Source organism: Larus michahellis, chromosome 5 (genome assembly GCF_964199755.1).
Source record: "Larus michahellis chromosome 5, bLarMic1.1, whole genome shotgun sequence".
NCBI lineage: Eukaryota > Metazoa > Chordata > Aves > Charadriiformes > Laridae > Larus > Larus michahellis.
In genome coordinates, this window is record NC_133900.1 from 47,920,389 (window position 1) to 47,941,758 (window position 21,370).

At 41.9% G+C, this 21,370-nt stretch overlaps 1 protein-coding gene across 1 annotated transcript in view; it reads right to left on the minus strand.

Annotated features, from left to right (window-relative positions):
• Positions 1-1,780: 1,780 nt before the first annotated feature.
• The window catches only part of ATRN (attractin), a 165,127-nt gene continuing 145,537 nt past the window's right edge, over positions 1,781-21,370 (minus strand). Inside the window, exons 27-29 of the mRNA XM_074587197.1 lie at positions 18,774-18,881; positions 5,474-5,588; positions 1,781-4,442 (exon numbers count right to left, since the gene is read on the minus strand). Of these exons, the coding sequence (XP_074443298.1) occupies positions 4,318-4,442; positions 5,474-5,588; positions 18,774-18,881 (348 nt within the window). The 3' untranslated portion in view covers positions 1,781-4,317. The remainder of the gene's footprint in view (positions 4,443-5,473; positions 5,589-18,773; positions 18,882-21,370) is intronic.

Genomic DNA, 21,370 nt, shown 5'->3' on the forward strand with positions numbered 1-21,370 from the left:
TTTGCAGGGAGAAGGGTTTTACGGGTTCAGAGATGCAGCTGATGCCCTGTCCCTAACTCGGGGTCTCACGGAAAAGGAAAGGCAGCTGCTAACATCGGGAGCAGTCAAGGATGGAGAATCAGCCTCATCTTTGTGGTGCTGCCCTTGCAGCGGGTTATGGGAAAAGCCTCAAGTTTTATTTCAGGCTCTTGAGCGAGGAGGGTTATTTCACCAAAAGTTCATTTCAGATAACTTAGGGCCAAACAAGCTGAGCTGCCATTTTAAAACTATACTATAAACCCAGTGACTATGTGGTATTTTAGTAAACTTTTACCGCAGAGAAAATGATGTTTCTGAGCAATATATAGTATAGAAACTACCCCTAAGGAAGCCTGTATCTGCCAACAGGGGCTGTCATGCTTTTAGGATACCATACCATTACATTTTGGTATGTTATATGCTATGACTTTATGCGAATCACAGGCATTACCCCCTCGTGTATAGCTTTTTGGCGATTTCAATACAGCGCATTTTAAGCCCAGGGAGAGTGGCAATAACTCAAAGTTGTATCCCATAAATCTTCTTGTATCCAACATATCGACCCATAGCATGGCAGGGTCTCCCTTCACTCATGCTACAACAGCAGCCCAGGGAAAATCCTGGGCTAAAAAGAATGGAAAATGGTGAACCAAAAAAAAAGTAGGTTATTTGGAGATCCAATGGCACTGGTGCTTTCTAGAATAAAAGGGCTACATTTCTGATTTTTGATTAAATTCTTTTAAAGGCTACTCTCAAAGAATAAAAAGGTTATGAGGGTTGAGATCTTGAATGCTGAATTTCAGCCAGTTATAAACGCTTGAAAATAGTGATTTTGAATGGAAATCACTGCCACAATCTTAATGGTAGAGGCTTAAACTGCTGACTTAATCCTCCAAGTAATGACTACTTTAAGTACATTTATTACCTGTCTTCAAGTGTTGGTTTTTTCCCTTTTCAAATGGAAGAGCCGTATTTTACTTCACTTACACGTTTAAGTGAAAAGCATTTGAATACATAAAAGTCAAGTTATGCCTCCCTGCTTTATATTGCAAGATATCACGAAGATAATTTGATGTTTCTTTAAAGCTCTGGAAAGTTATCTACTACTCATCATATGAAGAAGTTATTAAGACAAAACTCATACATCATTTAAAATGCATCAAAAATACATTCAATATTTTTTCTGGTTTATATACACTTTAAATCTTTCAATGTTCTGCACGCTACTGTATAGTTTATGTACAAGTGCAAAATCAGTGTGTTATTTTTCATTTATTTACAGATTCTCCCATGAAATAAGGTTGCTCTTTACACCCACCCCCCCACCTCCAAAAGAAATAAACCCACAAATCCTTCACTTTTGATATTGGCCTGGCGATAAACCACCAGCAACTCTTCGTCCCCCCATCCATTCCCACCTTTGTCTCTATTTTACCTTTAAGTCGGGATGAAACTGTTTGCAGCAGAAATATGTATGAGAGTTCTCTCTTTCCCTCATCAGTATGGAGATAAGATGCAGAGCAGAGCTACATCCTACAGGAGCTGTTTCATTTTATTTATATAAATAAGTCTTGTTCCTCTATTTACATTTTTTGGTTCTGCTAACCCTCAAAGTTTGATCATTTTTGCTCGTCTTTCCAATATCTGACACCTAACTTTGTGGCTATGCTTCCAGGCACGCTCCACCATAAACTTCTGAGATCAGACAACCAAGCTCTCCGGGGGCGGAGGGGAAAACAAAACATATTTATGTCTTTTTGTTAATGTAAAAATATATCACCCTCCAGGCCTATTGTTCTGAAAGCAGTTTCTGTTCAGGAAACCTAAGCAACGACTGTAAGCACCGGCTTAAGTGCTGTCCTGAATACGCAGCCTTAAGCACAAGAGCTTTCTCGATTTGGGTTGGCAGTTCTCCTCCCAAAGAAGTGTCGGAGAAGCAAGACGACGACATCTCTGAACATGAGGATGCGCATCATGACTGAAAAGACATGAAGTAATAACAGGGGAGGGATTTTAGTCCAGTATTATTTCTCTAGTTCAGGTTATCCCTATACACGTAGGAAGTTAGAAAGTATTTTCAGGAGATGAATCTGTCTGAGGTAATCTGTGCATCAGTTAAAACTTAAATTGCCTAAACCCCTTCATTCTAAAAGACAAAGCTCACCCCTTTCCCTCCCATAACTTCTTTTCCCCAGAAGGCATTTAAATTTCTAGTTTAGAAAAATATGCTTTTTTTATATATATACACACACACATATATATACATAAAAACGCATTTTTTCCAGAACATTTTTTCTGTAGTCCTGTTGTATTTGTTAAATGACACATTAAATCAGAATTATCATACACCACGGCCTTTAAACCAGCAGGCTGGCCCCCATCATTGCTGTCTGGACACGCACAGCAATTCACGTCTTTATTGCGATACTGCCGCACTCCAAAGAGCTTCTTCAAAATACATGGTTTAGAAAAAAAACAACCAATAAAACCCTCCAAAATGAGTGCTGATATGCGATGGATCACCAAAACGTGCACAAAAGAAGATGCAGTGACTTGGGTTTCATTTTAGAAAAGGGTACCATCTGGCCAGAAGATTCAAGAGCACTTTCTTTCACTCCCCTCAATTTGTTACTTCTCCGTTTCATACATACTAGGTGTCCTCATCAGAAACCAGCGACTCAGCAACCTGAATGAAACCACACTTACTGTGATGATTAAGCAACAATTACACGCCTCGTTTGGCACCTTCACGTAACGTCTTCCTACCAGCTTCAACATCGCAACTTTGCCTGGCCCCGGCACTGCGCCACATTCCAGAATCAAGGGAGACACTGGGCACCAGCATGCACAGACTGATGGGTTAAATCCAACCTTGAACCTCAAAACATAATCCCAACTAGTCGGAGTACTTCAGATGGTTTGATACATCCCCCACAAGCCAAGCCTTCTCGTTGCTGTTTGCAAGTCCCTTCCTTTCACCAACAAGCCACCTTCTTCCACATCTAAGAGAGTTCAACTCCAATAGAAAATATCAGTAACTGATCACGTAGAACTAAAACCTATGGCCAAACGAAGCTGCTCTGCTTGCTTTTTATTTAAAGTTCTTTTTTATTTCATCCTGAAATGATCTGGCACCTGGAGTGTTGCTTTTTACATCCTGTAAGGAGATGGAGCAAATCTTACTGCTGAGGAGTGATGTCTCTGAGCCCTGGCACAGCTCAGCTCTCGTCCAGAAGAATGGCAGGAGGGAAGGGGGAGGGAAAGAGGCCAAACGGGCAGCGAAAATCAGAACTGTAATGTATCTGACTTGGAACACAAACCGCTTCTACTAAAAGCGCTGGTGAAACCAGGAGTTTTCTTATAAGATACTGAAACTTTGCTTTCCCTCCAGATATTTCCATCTAGTTGAGTAGTTTGTTGGTCAGGAAAATGCCGTTTTCCCCTGACTGCACGTGATGTATTACAAAGAACACAGATTGCCTTGAGTGACTATATATATGTGCGTGTATACACATATTTAAAAGGAATATAATTATGCTAACAAGAAATGTGTGTAGCAGTCTCCTCACTCCCTAGATCTGTTCAAGTCTAGGCACTTGTGTGTGGTGTACTCCAAGCAGGTTAAGACTATGTAAACAGTGTGTCCTTCAAAAGCAACATTCAGATTCTCCAAGTATTGCATGTGGTTTGAGCAACACGCGACATCAGCCTTTAAACCATCCCAGCTTTTGCGTTCCTGGTGCTCTGGAACACGATGACCACAAAAACACTGTATCTGGAAGAGAGTTCCACTTAAATAACAAGGGAATAAACATATAATATTAAATGAAAACAAAGGATGAAGATGCTTTCAAGATTAATAGTAGTGTTTATGTGTTGAGAGCTGACACCTGTAAACACTGCATCTTTTTCTTTTTGTACAGTTTGATAAATACATGAACTACAAAGCACTTTCCATGTATAAACCTGAGTGTCATTCATATTGGACTACAGTTCTATTTACACTGACCATGAATGGTGGCGATTGGATGTTACTGGACCTGCAATAAAATTATTTTACTTTAAACTTGAAGAAAACAAAGGAGCAATCTGAAGTCACGTGTCAGTAAAACTTAAGTGGAGCAGTTGTCAAATAAAGCCAACTATCACGTAGATGAGAGAAAAAGTTGGGTTCAAGGAAGTTGTGTTTTTCTGAGTGCTTCTAGTCTCTTGTGACACAACTTGGAAATCCTTCTCCTCCTCCTCGGTATTACTTTTCCGTTTTGTTTAAAACCCTATACAGTTTCTGATGTCCATGCATCAAATACAGGTTCCTGGCTGTGCAGGGGGCTGCTGTTTCCGATTCCGTATTGCACCCGATTTCTCTTTGTAGGCAATTGGCATCTGTTGTGAAATGTCCACCAGTGCACTGGCCACTGCAAGACCTGAGGCAACGAAACAAAACAGTCATGGAACAAAACAGCCACAGAAAAAATCCTTCCACCACTGCTGAGAAAAACCCTTCGAGCCACAAAATGAATATCATTTTTTGAGTTCTTCTTAAAAAAGGCAAACTAGAAAAGCGTTTTGGCTTAAGAGATTAAACTCTAGCTGCTATTCTGAAATAAGCTTTTAAATACTGCATGTTTTATTGAAAGCAACTGCAGTAGAAAAAGCTGGCAATAAGAAGTGTGGGTATTAATGGATGTGAAACCCCTAATATTGAAGGGAGGTGTCTTTCCCTGCACCAGTAGACGTGCTAGAATAAATCCTCAAAGCACCCGCGCATGGATGTTTCACAGCACTTCTTGGACATCCATCATCTCTGCAACCTACTCCCGGCAAATCCACAGACAAAGCACTGTTGGCCACCTGGGATTTAGCTCAATACAGCTCACAACCAACCCACCCCATCTCACACCCACCTAATACTCTATTAAGATCCCCTGCTTCACCATGTTCACTAGGCACTGGAGAAATCCCAGTTAAATCACAAACCGACCAGCAGCTTATGCCTCAGTGCCCTGCACGCAGGTTTAAGTGAGAAGAGGCTGGGAACCTTAAGCCGGATGGAGAAAACTTCTCTGCGCAGAGCTGCTAAGAGGAGGGCATGCACTTGATGTCTCTCTTCAAACGAAGTTGGGAATGAAGGGGGGAACAGGCTGGGAGGCAAGTTAGTCTCACAAGTAACTACTGCAAACCTGTCTGTGCCAGATCCGCCTTTTTCTCCAGCCATAAATTAAAGTGTAAGCCAAATATCAAATGTTCATCCATCAACTGATCCAAGAAATTGAATCAAACCTCAGGTTGGAAGCTAGGAGGGACCTAGCTAAAAATAACCCAAGCACATCCTCAGCTGCGGTGTGGGTACAGCAATTACTGCGGGATCAAGTCTGAAACTGTAAGGTGAAACCGTAAGGTTGAGGAAGGAGCACAGAGTTAATCCCAAACCAGCAGAGACAATGATACTCCTCACCTGACTGGCCTGGTGGTGGTATACCCCCAAGTCCTCGAGGCAACCTCACAAATACAGAGAGAACGGCTGCTTTGTTCCCAAAACAGGGCTCCAGCGCTATTGGCTTTGGTACAGTCTGCAGCGAGGGAAGGAAGAGGAGAAAACAAATGTTATACAGTGTGTTACACCCGCTCTCTTCCCCCAGCGTCGTCTTTTTCAGATTGTACAAGCTTCAGGGCATGAACCATGTTTCTGTGCTTGGCAAATTTCCGGAACGTAGCTAGCAAAGCTAAAATCAATGTTAGTAACAATCAAAACCCTAGTCATTGCAAAAAAACCACAATTACTTAATAAAAATCTAGTTATTAAAAAGGAAAGCACTGCACAAGACAGGTATTCCTCCCCAAATTCAGTAACGAAGGAGCAGCTTACACTAAACAACAGGATTGAGGTTTTATTTCCTTTGAACCCATCAGCAGCGTATCACAAACATCGGCACGTCTGACCACTGCAATTTGGCGGTTCAACTTCTGTTTCCAGCGTTTAACTCCACGTAAGACCTTCACAGCGCTGTACGCATTAACACGGCAAAGAACATTTACTCCCGAACCACGCTCTATTTCACTGTTGTTTACTTTAAGCTGTGTTCCCCCAATTTTGTCTTTCGTTTCTGTTCTTTCCCAAGGGGTCATGTTCATTTTCCAGCAGTCTTCTAGACCACTCTGGACTATGTTCTTAGGTAGCCTGTTGCTCTGGGAGCTGAAAGTGCCTTAGAAAGTCTTCTGGATTGTACTGTCCTTTTTTAAACTGAAAAGCAAAGAATTCAGAGGAATGGTTTGTGATCCTGGCTCTGAATCTGGTTTCAGTGACCTGCCGTACCCTATGATGGACTACTCTTAACGTGCTTTACTCAAGCTTGTTTACTTTCAATACGAATATTTTACACTCACATTACAAACATGGACATGAAATGAAGTTTTCAGATAAAATGTGAATTGATAACTATGCAGATATAACGGTCAGCCAGCCTTCTCCCACCCTAGAGAAGCAGGGGACCGGATCCCTTGCTCACCCTCAGCATCTTTGAACATCACTCTCCCACTGTTCTCCTGTAAAGGTTTTATTTGAATGATCAACAGCCAATTTCAATATGTCACTAGGAAGACAAAATGCAACAGCACAGCCCAGAAACTAAAATACGTTCATACCTAAGCTGGGCCCTGATGCCACACACAATTACACACAATCAGTGTTACTGTGGGATGGCGCAACAGTAAGATGAGGACGCAAGTCTACAAGAGAATGCCTTCTTTTGTCCCACATAAGCAAAAAAAAGCTGAGAAACCCCATTTTACCTCAAACACTCAGTGCTTTCTGATTTCTGGTTTAGTATGGACGAATTCTACCCTGGTATTAATGAAATAATTATTGCTTTTTCCATTAGGCATAAAATTGTACTACTGTACTTAAATGTTCAACAGAAACTCAATACAATGCAAGACAATGAAAAAAACGAACAGGAGTCAAACAATGCTATTAAATTACTGCTGCTCAATAAAAAAGAAAAAAGAGACGACAGCAAGCAAAATGAAACTTAAAACTGTTTTCATATCTCATATTTACTGTAATGATTGCAACAACAATTTGTTAGTCTGTGCGAGGTAGATAAATACGTGTTCTACAGGCTTTAACGACGTAAGCTGCCGTCTGCCCGGTTTATGACTGCAGATTTCTTCATCTTCTCCCCACCCCCAACAAAGGGATCAAACTCAAAATAACGCTTTTCCCACAAAGCAACCAAGCATACCCTGGTGCTATACCCCATGGGCGACTCAATTACCAGAGGCAATGGAGAGCGCCCAGAGAGAAGGCAACTGCAGAAATACAGCCCACGGACTTCTGGCGTACGGGTGGAACATGCACTGAGCACAAAGTTCATTTTCTTTTGCAGAGAGCCAAGTACCCTACTTATTCCACTGTTAATAATACAGTCCTGCTGAATCCCAGAGGTTGGAGCACGGTGCCTGGGTGTTACAGAGAGCACTCACACTCAGCGCTGAGCAGAGTGAGCAGCAAAGACCAAGCAGAGAAGAAGTAGTGGGGAAAAGAGAACGATGAAGGAGTCAAGAAGAGACTATCTTTTCTAATACCTTTTTAATGTATTGGCTTTTAAATCCCACTGGATTAACGGCCACAAAAATTATCTGAGGGTTGGAACACCTCTGCTGAGGAAGAGGTGAGGGAAGGCTGAGAGAGTTGGGGTTGTTCAGCCTGGAGAAGAGAAGGCTCAGGGAGACCTTATTGTGGCCTTTCAGTACTTAAAAGGGGCTTATAAGAAAGATGGGCACAGACTTTTTAGCAGGGCCTGTAGTAATAGGACAAGGAGTAATGGCTTTAAAATAAAAGAGGGTGAAATTCAGACTAGATAAAAGGAAGAAATTTTTTTACAATGAGGGTGCTGAGATACCGGACCGGGTTGCCCAGAGTCTGTAGATGCCCCATCCCTGGGAAACATTCAAAGTCAGGTTGGACGGGGCTCTGAGCAACTTGATGTAGTTGAAGATGTCCCTGCCCATGGCAGGGGGGTTGGACTAGATGGCCTTTAAAGGTCCCTTTCCAACCCATGCTATGATTCTATGATTCTAATCAAAATGCTCTGCAACTCTGTTTTGTCCCCAACATAAATTGTTCAGTGCAACTCTACTCCAATATGCTTTGTAACGTCATGGAGATGTTCAGCAGCACGCTCATCATCCTCCAGCCAATATGCAGGAGGCTGGAAAATACTTCTCACGGTCACCGAATCCTGCCCTTCACTAATGCAGGTGACTGCACATAAAAGCCCAATGCTCTGCTTTAAAAGCAGCCACACTTTCAGCCTGTGCCATCAACTCTGTGAGACCTTTCCAGAGGCTCCCCGCTCCTGGATCCCACTGGTCTGACAGCAGAAACTTTCTTTTAACCTCAATTCTTTCCCACATAAATTTATTCATCCATCTGATGTTCTTCTGTGACTTGACTCACTCCCAGGCTTTACCCTAGTGTACATCTCAGCCTTCGTTTGGCTAATATGAACATCAACACTCTGAATTTCTTCTTTGAATGCAAAAACTCCCCTCTCCAGCACTCCCAACAGTCCCTTCTCCGCACTTCGTCTGCTGCTGTGGACCTTGGGTGACCTGAGAGGCATTTCAGGATTTGACAGGACCCCTGTTAATGCTATCAAAACCACCTTGATTCTCCCACACATCCTAAAAAGGTAAGGAAGAGAAAAAGTTCATTATAGAGCTCTCAGTGACAGAGCTGAAGGGACTTTGAGTGTAATTTAGCTCATCTCTCAGCCCCAAGCAGGACCCTTTCTCCTCCTCTGCCCTTTCCAACTAATGAACCCTGAGCGTGCAGCAGAAACTCTCATTATGAGTCCCTGTGGGCACAATCTTTCCCTTTCCATGGGATTTTTATTTCTTTCCTGAACATCACACATCTTCCTCCTCTCTGCTCTCCTGATCCCACTCTAAACCGTAAGAAGCCCCCACACGGGTGTCACTGGTGCTGAAAGAGCCCCAAACAGGAGCCAGCACTGTCCCCCGGCGAGTGACAGCAGACTCCAGGCATGCAGGTACCTAAAATTCAGTGTTATTTCACAGGCATGAGTCTGACCCTCATGCTGCAGTGAATTTTTTTAATCTATCTGATGTACCACAGATAGTTGAGGAGCAGAGGACATACCTCTGAGCCTCCTTCCTTCCCTTTTCAACCTGCTCAGAAAAGCTGAGCATTATTAAACAATTGTTAATATTTCACCACATGTGGAACTTTGTTTCTATTAACCATGCAAAGCAAGGAAGTATACTTTCTACAACGATGCATCCAAAATCTGTCAGGCAGTCGCAAGCTAATTTGGAAGGAACAAACCAAGCACAAGATCATCTTGCTGCAGCTAATCCCGATCTTACATCTAAAAGGGGAAAAAATGGTCTAGTGTCCATCAAAACCAGCCGTTTTCCTGACACAAGCTGCAGTTAATAACAGCAAAAAAACAGCACAAAGAACCAAGTCCTGCAAATTTATTTTTGACAGCACCAGTTCAGGCACCTGCTTTTTGAACTGTGACTCATACCACATCCCATCTCCAAGCGTGCACTCGCCAGACCAAGAGACAAAGCGCAGCCTGATGAAATGACTCACATGCCGAGTGACGGGAATGATGAATTTGATGCAAGCAAGAGGTCAGCCGGGAGTGAAGGGCATACTGTGCCCTCTGCGAGATATAGAGACAACCCAGCGGTGGAGCCCGGAGACCATATTCTGCAGACACGGAGGAAAAAACGTGGGTAATTCAACCAGCAACTTAACGGCTATCTTGACTGTGGATCTCACCCACAGTCGGTCTTGCCATGAGCCTGCTCAAGTTTTGACATGACCTGTGTAGGTGCTACCACGGCGCAAAGCAGCTAAGGAAAAGCCGGCTGGTTTCATCAAGTTGAATTTTTGTGGGGAGACCTAAGAAGAGTTCACTTCTCCTTTCCTTCCCCACCTCTGCAGCACATCTGCCTCCTGCGTGGTTTTTGAATGCTCTTGCTGCAGATCCAAGCCACTTTTCTGCAAGAAGGTTTGGAGTGGACTTGGGAACTAGAGACCAGGTCATTATAAATGCTTGTGCTTCAGTCTGACAGGTGGTTTTTAATGGCCCACTTAAAAAAAAATAAAAAATATGTAGATCTCCAAACTTCGTAACACCTTTCATCAGATGGTTAAAACCAGCCTCTGCCAAAGACTTTCATTTAGAGTGTTTTGATAAACCCACTGCTGAATTATAGAAGCAATTCTTTTTTATTGAAGGCTTAATAGCACAATAAAGTAGACATTATTCAAATCTATGCAAATAAGGTGCATCCCTCAGACACTTGGCACATGGTGACTGCTTTGTGCAGTGCCTGAACAGCAGAGTCCCACACCAGGAGGGGGGCACAGAGCGGGGAGCGGAGCCCAGCTGCTGGAGCGGGTGGGCAAAGACCACAATTAATAGAGTAAGAGGATCTGACCTTTGGTGGACTGGTTCAACCCCTACGAGCCAACCAGCGGCTCATTAAAAAGGAGCTGTGCCCCTGAGTCATGAAACACGGAGCACGCTTGCACCCAGCCAACACGCACAGCAGCAGTAAGAAAACCAGAAGACTATCTCCCTCTGGTTGCAACCAAGGGTGGAGGTCAGTGAAGGGGATGCTGTGCTGTATCTGTGCTACAAACAGACAACTGCAGCTGGTCTACCCGTCAGGCATCCTTCCCTAAAGCTACTCCGTGTCCTCAAAGAAACGTTGTGAGAGAGCCGGAGCGACAATTTCATGCAGCTGATAGCACAAGCCTTTCTTCTGCAATGGTCTTTGACTGCTCATCCACACCGGCAAAGCTACGACCAGTGGAAATGGTGGGGAAAAAAAACCCCACAATCAGGAATCAGAGTAGTGCAAACGTTAAGCAAAGACCAACAAACCAGCAAAGACCTCTCAGCCTGGCACACAGATTTAACACGCTTTACTGGGCAAGGTGCGCTGTCGGGAAAGTGCTATCATGCATTTTGTGTTAGGCAGTGCTTGGAAACAGAGATGGCCCTTTTTTGGATGAAAATATGATGTTAATGGCATTTTACTAAGTGGTGACGTGGCCCCATTGTTCCTAGAGGCAGAGAAATCTGTTCTCAGCTATTTTCCATAGATGGTTCTACTGGCAAAACCAGCACTAAAAAGCCAAGCAATTTCAGTTGTTTATGAGTTTTGATATGTACTTAATATGTGTAAAGCTTAAACAATTATAGTAGTTAAAAGCAGTAAGAGACCTATTAGGTCATCTAATTAGTCTGGCTTCCCCAGCAGGATTTTCTACACAAAACAGGGCATTTCCCGGGACTTCGGCTGGACTATTTCTAGGTGACCCAGGTGCAGAGCACACCACCAGTTCCCTTGGGAGGCAATTTCACAGCCAAATGCTTTCCACAATCCAGTTGCATGGCATGATGTTCAACATAAACATTTCTTTTTTATTTTGTCTCATTATTTCTATTTACGCTGCTTATATTCGACAAATTCTAAAGGTTAATAACGTGTCACATAAAACTAATGGCTAGAACAATAAATATTCTGTGTAATTTAAAAAAATACATCATCAATTTTATTTAGGTTCTGTAATACACTGCCAGCATACTGCTTTTCAAAATGTATAAAAAAATACTGTTGAGATTTTTTTTTTCCTTAACAAGAAAACTTATTTCTATGGTTTGATCAAATAACTCTTACATGGTTTTCAATTTCCAGTAAGGAAATTAAAATAAAGGAAAAATCTTATGGTGGGGGAAGAGCAGAGGAACATTACTGAAACAGTTCAACTTCATTATTTGATTCCACTTCTTCAGATGATTTCACTCTGTAGAAAAAGGGTCAAATTCCATTTGCAAGTTTTTAAATTGTGCCATTAAAAGCTGACTGAACGTTTGTAAAATAAGTTACAAGCAATTTTCTATAAAAAATAGAGTATTAAGTTTTAAAAATCATATTCTCAGGGTAATATGTATGTCCTCCAAGATAGAGATGAATGAAATTCCAGCAATAATTTGCAGTAAATGAGTCTAGATTAAAATTTTACATTTACCTTGTCCCTGATATCTACCTTGGAAGCGCCACAGGCACTGGGGAATGAATTGCTCGCAACTCAGCCCCAACACTGGGTTCCTGCATATGAGGAGCTAAATAAAAAACATATTCAAACCCTCAGAAGAATGCTAACAGTCTAAATTGAAAATACAGATCTGAGCACCCCGAGTTACCAATAACTGGGAGCAAACCAGCCTCGTGGGGCACCAAGTTCGCTCCCACTGCATTTAACAACTGCTTTCTATTTTAAAGCGCACATTGTCAATCCAGCAAAACACAGACACAAGCTCTCAGTGAAGGAAACGAAATCGCTAGGCAAGTTTGTATTTCAAAAGCAGTCACCCTGAAATGACAAAATCTCATGTCACAGCTTTGAGCGTTGCCACTCACGTAAGCCAACACTCACCCTTCTTTTTCAGTTCGCTGCTGACACCCCGGGGAGGGGACGGGATGGACAAGGCCGTGGGTAACAAATCTGGGCAAAATACATACGGCCAACGGTGGATATTTATTTCGATTTTGTACGGGCGAAGAGGCAGGATTTTTCTGGTTCTTTTTGACCACTTGGCTGGTTTTTGCATTTGAGAAAGTGTAAGTGAAAAACCCAACGAAATAGGACAGTTGGATGAAGAATGCAAACACAAGACACACAAAATAACTACTTGGCATAAAGGAATGCAAATAGGTCCCCAATAATGTTTTTGAGAAGCTGCTGGCGTTATTAGTACTTCAATCAGAAGAGACGCTCGTTTGCACTAAAGGGAAAAAAGAGCTTAGAAAAACCTCTCCTGTGGGAAGCTTCGTGCTCCTTCCTCTCCCTCCAGCAAATTCCTCTTTATCAGCTAAAATCAGGGTCCGTCCTGCTGAAAAATTTACAGTCTTCAAATCTCAAACTAGTTAAATCCCAATTATCAGCCAAGTTTTCCCTAAATACAAGGCAGACTTAACAGATGTCTCTGTTGATCTCATGATAGCTCTCTTCCAAATATTTATATTCCATATTGCACAATGGAAGTGGCAAAAGTTTCCCCCCAAGTCTCTTAATTTTGCAACAGAAATCAAAACAAGATACCCGGCACTAGTTAACTGGAAATAATTCATTAGGTGAAGGTTTTATCAGGTATTTTTGTTGTTGCTTTTGCAGTACAAATCACAGCCAGACTATACGCAATTCTAGTGCAGCTAATCCGTTTTACACACCTCAGCTGCCCAGATAACGCTCCCTTCTTACCACTGGCAACTCCATCTAGCACGGCACTCCTTCAAAGGGGATCATACACTTTTCCATGAATTAGAAAGTGGGCCAGCTTAAGCAGAATTAACAGCAAATATGAAGTATGAGCTGGGATGTTGCTTCTTGTTTCATGTCCCTCACTACCCTGATGCACCAGGAGGGCTCCTGCCATCTGCTCCCGCACACGGACCGAGTCTAATGGGTGGAAGAAGTGGTTTTGCTAAAGACAAGGAGACGGCTACACACTGACATGCTTTGAATGCCTTAGCATTAATGCAAGGAAAAGCTCCTAGAACCAGCAAATGCTAGAAACCCCAGAAATAATACATTAGAAATTAAATTGCATTTCAAAAGGCAAGCTAACAAGCCCGAGCAGCCTGCATTAGACAGGTCAGGCGAAATAAAACCAGCCTCTCCGGCCTCGAAGGCTGCGCAAGAACCATGTCGAGTAACTGCCACATCAGATTAAGATTATTCAGTTTATTATCCCCCCACAATTTCATCCCCTTCCTCCAACCTTCCTCTGTTCTTTTGAGAATAATGAATGACTCGTCCTTTCAGCTTATTTATACCACCTCTGAAAAACCTGCTTTGTCCCCCTCCAGTGCAGCTTGATAGCCTGGTCATTTCAACTTAAGACTACTTTTGTACATCACAGCTCATGCCTGCTGCCCTTCCAGATCTGCCTGCTTGCACGAGGACCCCCCGGTCTCAGCTTGGTGGCACGGCGAAGCGGGAGACTTTGTGCTCACCGTGCTTGTGCTAAACCCGGCTCATTTTAAGTGAAGTGGGTTGGGAGGGGATCACAGAAGCTGGTCCATCAGCAAATTTGACAGACAAATAATAGGTCAGCAAAATGAACTAAAGGGGCAATGAGTCACCAAGAGTGACAACCACAGCAGGATAACAGCTCTAAAAACAATCAGTTCCTTGGCCCTTAGCTATTCTTCACTGAACTTATTTCATTGCACGGAACAGCCCAGCACAGCAGGGCTCAGAGCTACATGTAAAAATTAAGATGTAGAAGTGCTGGAGCTTCATTTCAAATCATTTCTCACCGCAGTGGTATCCATGCAGCTTCTCCAAACCCATCGCTCTGGAGCACAGGACTTCCAACTTCTCACTTCTCTGCTCATTACTGGTGGTTGCAACTTCATCGCGGTGTAAAAGGAATTTCACAAGGGCACCACTCAGATGCGAAATACAAGTAGACTGAAAATATAAATCTATGGTATCCCTGACCCACTCCTAAATCAGCCCACCACTTCATCTCTGTACTTCTTGAACAGATGGAACCTTCTGGCAGCCTTTAAACCACTCAATGGCACTTTCTCCCATAGCAAAGCAAACTAATTACTAGAGTAAGATGCTATTTTTCCATCAGTTTTTCTGCTATTTTTAAGGAATCAGCCAGCTTGGTGAGCTGATCTCTGATTAAGGATTTGCAGTGCAGCTATTTTGCCCTCAGAAGCTTAACGCAGCACAATTAAATGCACGTCGGCATGAAGGTACAGAACATGCTAAATGAACTTCAGACGGATTTTGCTCACCAAATACTTCTCTCACTCCATTTAGGCAACTATAGATATGGACAGCCTGTTGATCACGGATGCAAAAATAATCACTTCTTAGCACTGGCTTTGCACATTGGATCCCTAAACAGAGCACAGCAAAGGCTGCTCTACAGACCAGCTCCACCAGGCAAATGCTCCAGTTTACAAGAGCGTTTTTCAAATCCTCTAAAAGCTTCCAAGACAATTTTTTTTCCAGCTGAAGGATAATTTTTTCTAATGCAACAATTTTCTTGTTGATGCTGTAAGTGTTCTGCTCAAGCTAAGCATTTGCTTGATATGCTGTGTATGTGTTTTTCCCAAGAATCAACAAGCCTTAGCTTCATGCCTTTACCAACTTCAAGATACTTGGAAATCAATGTCAAAATTCCAAATTCTTTCAGGAAAGCTTCTTATAAAAATCATTGCAGAGGACTACAAGACTTAGATTAATTAGGTAACAAGATCTAAAAAAGCCTCAGTTACAGTAATCCCAGTTCAGGCACTTGGACGAATCCTAGATATCCAGGGATGTTAAATACTCTTAGAAAAAAAACTGCGATAGGCAGCACCTCAGAACACACAAAAAGCCGCAGAGAAAAGCCAATGGATTTGTAATAACTAAGCAAATTTAGTGGTAGACTTGCGATCCACTGGGTATCTCTTGAGTGGGAAATAAACCAAAGCAGCTAGTTACGTGTTGCCTAGCTGCAGACTGTTATATGAATAGTTTCCCTGCAGGTAAATCACTTCCTATTACTTCTAAGTACCCCAGGAAAAATACTAATTGAAAACACGGCTCTAATACTGTCCAGCTGGAAAACATTAGCTTAGGATGGAACTAGCTTGACGCTGACTGCCAATTGGCTTTGCACAATGGAAAAGGAAATTAATCTCTTGCAGACAAGACGTCCCATTTTCCACTTCTCCTTTGTAACCTTCAAATAAACTCGTTATTAACCAAAGGCTTTGATTCACATGGGGAAAGAAAAACATCAATGCATTTATGATAACGCAAGTCTGGAATTCTTGCATTAAAACGAAGGCTCTCAAATTTTGACACAGTGAAAAGCAGTGCAACTGAAGAATGGCTCACAGTCCAACAATGTGTCAACATTTCTCTTCACTCTTTTCTTGGCTCATAATTAAAGAACAGACAAAACACAAAAGACAAATGCAGTTCTACAATCCTGTGTCATCCCAGCCTACATTCCTGCAGCTCCTTCCTGCTAAGAGCTTTTTCCCCATTGCAGGTGCAAAAGGGATGAGGAGAAAAACCAAAGTTGAGCCCATTGAGACTGCTTTTTCACTTCTATTTAAATTCATTTATATGCAGTATCCAACAGCCCAGACTATGTCAGAAGCGTCATTCCTCAGGTTTCTCACAACCCACAAGCTTCCTGAGCCTCCTCTCTGTATGATTTCAACTTTGCCGAAACATTCCAGACTTTTAGACATACTTTTGTCCCCCACTCTCAACTTCTCCAAGATGATAAAAAACTACACGAAATCCTCCAAAATTTAGTGACTCTCCTTGTCACGGACAAGCATCCTTGTTCTGCACCCAGATCTCTCAGCAGATGAAGTTACCTGCTGGCACAACAGCCCATGTCCATGTTCCCTACTTGGCTTGAGGTCACTGTAGAAGGTTTGTGCTGTTTGCCTGAATCAGACCATCTCATTTATGCTTGAAGTGGATTTAGAAACATTTGTGTGAGTTATCAGCATGGAGTGCAATTAGCAGTTGGTAACAATTTCTGGGTCCGAAAAAGGACATCTGTCCACAGTCTTACTTATCATGCTTAAAATCGGCTTCTCCATCCGTTCTTGACTAACCCAAGGAGGTCAGACAAGTGAGATATGGAAGGTGACGGCAGACATGGGAAAGCAAGGAGGCGTAGCTGCAAGTGAGACAAAGATGAAATCCTGTCTGCAGTGCTGTCCATGGAAGCACTTCCAAAGAGAACTCGAGTTCAACATTCCTATAATCCAAGAAGAAACTCAGAAGAGGACAAAAAAGCAGAAAGGTATGGAGGAGAAAGTGAACAACAAAGCCCAAATGAAAAATGTAAAAGCACTGCCAGCTGAACAAGAGGAGAAATAACACACTAATCAGAACATAAGAGATCCAAAATTTACTATCATCTTCTCCGTAGCTCTTGAGCGCAGACAAACTTGTCAGAGATCAAAAAGTTTGGGGCAGCTTTGTTCTAGCCTGATCCTAAAGGAGAGGTGCTTTTAGCTAGCTTATTTCCAGAAAACGGGAAGAGGGGAAGGGAATTGCCCCCAGACAGATGGGACAGATGCCCCCAAAACCATCAGCAGCCAGCCTACAGCCTCACAAATCGTGCTCAGCCCAATGGGAACATTCATACACATGCCACGGCTTCTTCGTTGAAGCAATGAAAAAAAGGCTCATTCTAATTTGTTGAGTGACAATCGGATTTTACAAGCATGTAATTCAGAGTCTTGGTGAGCTATTAGCTATTAATGACTTCCAATGCCTACCGTCCTCATAACACAAGTACAGAAATTGTAAAAACTCAGAAAAACTGAATGATCTGGAGTCAAATGAAAGTTAATGGGGAGCAGAACCACTCACAGCCTCCAAGGAGAGGTCCCAGAGACAGGTCAGCTTAGCTGCCCAGTCACTCAATTACCCCAAATTACTGAGTGCTTTTGCAAATTTTACTTTATTTTCACTACACTCCAAGGTTCATCTCTGCAAAACAGGGATGACAATCCCTGAATTCAGAGAAAGGTAACGATTAATTCATGAAGAACTCAAAGGTGGGGCAATCATAGAAATCATTCAAGCTTGGGACCAAATGCCTGGATGGAACACAGTAAATAACCCGAACAAATCATCAGACTAAGACAATACATTGAAAAGTTTCTTCTACACAGTGTCCACCCAGAACATGCCGCAAGACACCAATCAGTGGAAAACAGTGCTACCATTTGCCATAAAAGACTATATTCGCATGGAAATAAGGAAGAGCTAAAGCTATACAGGCAACCTTAATTGTGGCCAAGACCTAAATATTATTACTGACCAAACCAAAGTTCTTGGGTTAGATTGTTTTCAGGTGCTTTACAATAAATAAAATACACACATTTTTAATAGAAAAGCAGAACCTGCTTTCTTGTCACAGTAATAGAATGTGAGAAACTTTGTGCCTGGACTAATGAGGCAGATTTCCAAAAAACTGAAGTCTAAATAAAGTAAAACAGCCACCTTAGACAGGAAAGGAAAATACTCAATGTTCTTAGGTTCTTAATTTTTCTTTTTGTATACAGGTCTGCTAGTCAAAGCATCACATTAAAAAGATCTTGCAATTTATTAGTCTCCTTTAAAATATGATTTTCCTAAAAATACAATGTGTTGTGCCTAAGAACATGCTAGCTTGGTGCCAGCCTTTCTCCATGCTCCTATTTGAGCATCACAAGATGTATTTGAACATATATTTATAATCAGAAATATGTTAACACTATTACAGCACACAGACATTACTGTATTCCTGTTTGCTTTGAGATATCGCAGGAAAATGATTTCTATTTGCAGCACCTATAGCTATTTCTAGCCAAATGTTCTACTGTGTAAAGCTGCATTCTTCTCTATTACAAGGCATAAAAACTAACAAGGCAAACACAAAATCTCATACCCTCCAAATAGCATAAGTTTTATCTAAACCAGCCCAAAAGTTGTAAATGCATACCTGAAGGGATAAAAGCAAATAAAACCAGTATCTGTGCTGGACCTCCCAGACTGACAGTTTCTCGGAGGTATATAACAAATAGAGGATTTGGGATTATTGCATTAACCACAGCTTCAAACAAACATCCATGATTAATTATGGTGAGGACCATCCTAAAGCACCAGCTCTCACCTTTATGCTCCCCCCAATGAGATCTGGCGGCTCTTCATCTGTTTCTAAGGCAACGTTGATGGAGGCGAAGGGGCGACTTGCCATCTGTTGCATCTCACGGAGTAGTTGCTAATTTAATAAACAGAAAAATATTATTATCACATTGTTCCAATACAAAAATGAAGAAAACATGTATCTAGGAGGTTTTACCCAATATGAAGGGATATCAATGAATACAGAGAAATAACCTCCCGGTGTTTTAACGCGCTTAAGGGTACAGACAGATAATTGTAAGTATTCAGATTACTACAACTTAACAGGTTATTGCAAGTAAAGCTACGTGCACAGTCTCAGCCTGACTCGTTTGTGAGGGGAAACACATCTGCTTCAGTCTGCATAAAGCAGTTATTTAATTTTTAAGCTGTGATATCCTAGTTGTTTGTCATCACCTGTCTGGGACATGAGAGGACTCCATAGGATTTGTGGTAACCATTTTAAAATTAAACTAGCAGCAGTATGTAACTACTGTAAGAAAGAATTTGATATTTTTTACAACAGCACTAGCAAAATGCTGTCAGGCGTCTACTGAATAATCATCTTTTTTTATTGTTTGTTTCCTTTCTGAATGCAGCAAATGTATCAAACAGCAAGCATGTCCTTGTTGCAATATGTTTTATTAAAATAGAAAACCTTTTCCCAAGTAAATCTCTGCAAGCCTTCATGACACAAGACATCTTTTTATTGTACTCTTAAGCACTTATAAGCATTACAATGCAGCTCCCTTTTTTTAGCACAAAAAAAAGACATTTCCTATATGGCTGGGCTGGAAACAGCATTTCAATTTTAGCTGAGCTGTGGACATGCTTCTTTTTGGGTTCAGTGGCTAATCTCAAATACTAACAGCAAGCTAGACAACCTGTAAGTGGATGCAGAAGCCATAACCCTAATTCCCAGAAGCAATGGGTCTGATGTGACTTGCTGCCCCTATTTAATAAGGGAAGAGGCACACGCTTTGTATAGCACGTAAAAAAACAGCAGTCTTGCCTTTAAGCGCTGCAACTGCCTAAACCACTTGTACATGGCTTTATACATTCAGCATTATTACTTAGCTGCAGCAATAGTAGTTATACTCTACTTTTAAACTAGACTGAGGCACCACCAAATGCCCTCTATACTTCCCACCACCAACAACCTCCGCATTTCCCCATTAATTCCGGGCAATTTGACAAGCCCAAGCCCTAACTGATCATTCACAGCACTCAAAAAGCGCTAAAGGAAACACCACAAAACGCATCGTGCCTTGAAAAACCCCCATCCAGCACAGCAGTGGGGGACACAGCACACAGGCGAAAGGAAGATGCTGCTATCCAGCGTGCAGTTCGTTTGGACAAAACTAATTACATTACCATTTTCTTGAACTCATAAACTTTCTATGGGCTTCTCTTTGCCATGGTATCTTTTAGTTTTGGGTGGGGTTTTTTTGTGCAGAAAACTGGAAGGCTGTCTCTGTAAGATTGGGGCTCAGGCAAGGTGGCAGGAAGGCATCATGGGCGATGCAACTAAGCTTGGGGGGGTATATAAGCTTGTATGGTTCTCAGTCTCATTAAAAAAAAAAATACAAAATTTCACTGCCATAGAAGGCAAGTGGCAAAATTTTGCTTACCTCCTGAAAGAAAAAAAAAAAAAGGTTAAAAAAAAATAGGCATTTCGGAGCAGATTGTAGATACTGTCACAAAGCAAAAAAACCCAACAAATTCACACAAATGGAGCTGTACTAAGCATTTGCAAGCAAACTTGTGTGTAACTCACACTTGGGTAAAAGAACACGAGGAGTTTTCGAATATTTAAAGCACACCAGCAGATTGCAGACTAAAGCAAGTGTGAAACAGATTGCTGGGTTGTTGTTCCTGCAATTGTCCCCTTCAGCTATCATAAAGCGCTTTGTTTAATGGCTATAAAATCAAAGAACAAGCTGTCCTGATGAAGATGTCCAAGAGACTTACAAACTAAAAGCTATTAGCTCTTTGAAGGAAGTTTAGTTTACTCCAGAAAATGTGCAATTTGACAACACGACTCCTACTGAAGTCAATAGTAGCTTCAAGAAATAAACCCCTGAGCAGCGCTGTGAAGGCAGAGATGCCTCTTGAGTGCTACAACACGAGCAATGGGAAAAGCAATGCCGACAGCAGTATTACTGCCTTCATTTGCTGAACTGGCCAAGGAAAGCCATCGCTTCTGGGGTTGTCCCAAAGCCATCTGACTCTCCGCATAACTGTGGCCAAACCAGGTAAAACCAAAAGTCCAAGCTGCAACCAAAGCAGGAAAGGCCTTAGGCAGAACATCCTTTTCCTAACACCAGCTTCTGGTGTAGCACAAGTCACACTATAAAACCAATTCTCACCTCAAATTAAGAATACATTTGAGAAATAATTGCTCTGTAACCAGAACGTCACTCTTTCCCCCAAGGCATGCACTGCGCATGTTTAACCTGTGCACGTATATATCCTTCGATATTTGTTTGGTGTGTCAAAATTTTAATTAAAAGATTGTATTATGTTGTAAGGGTGAAATTGTGGCATTTCCCTAGCCAAGATGTTGAGCATGTAATTAGAAATCAA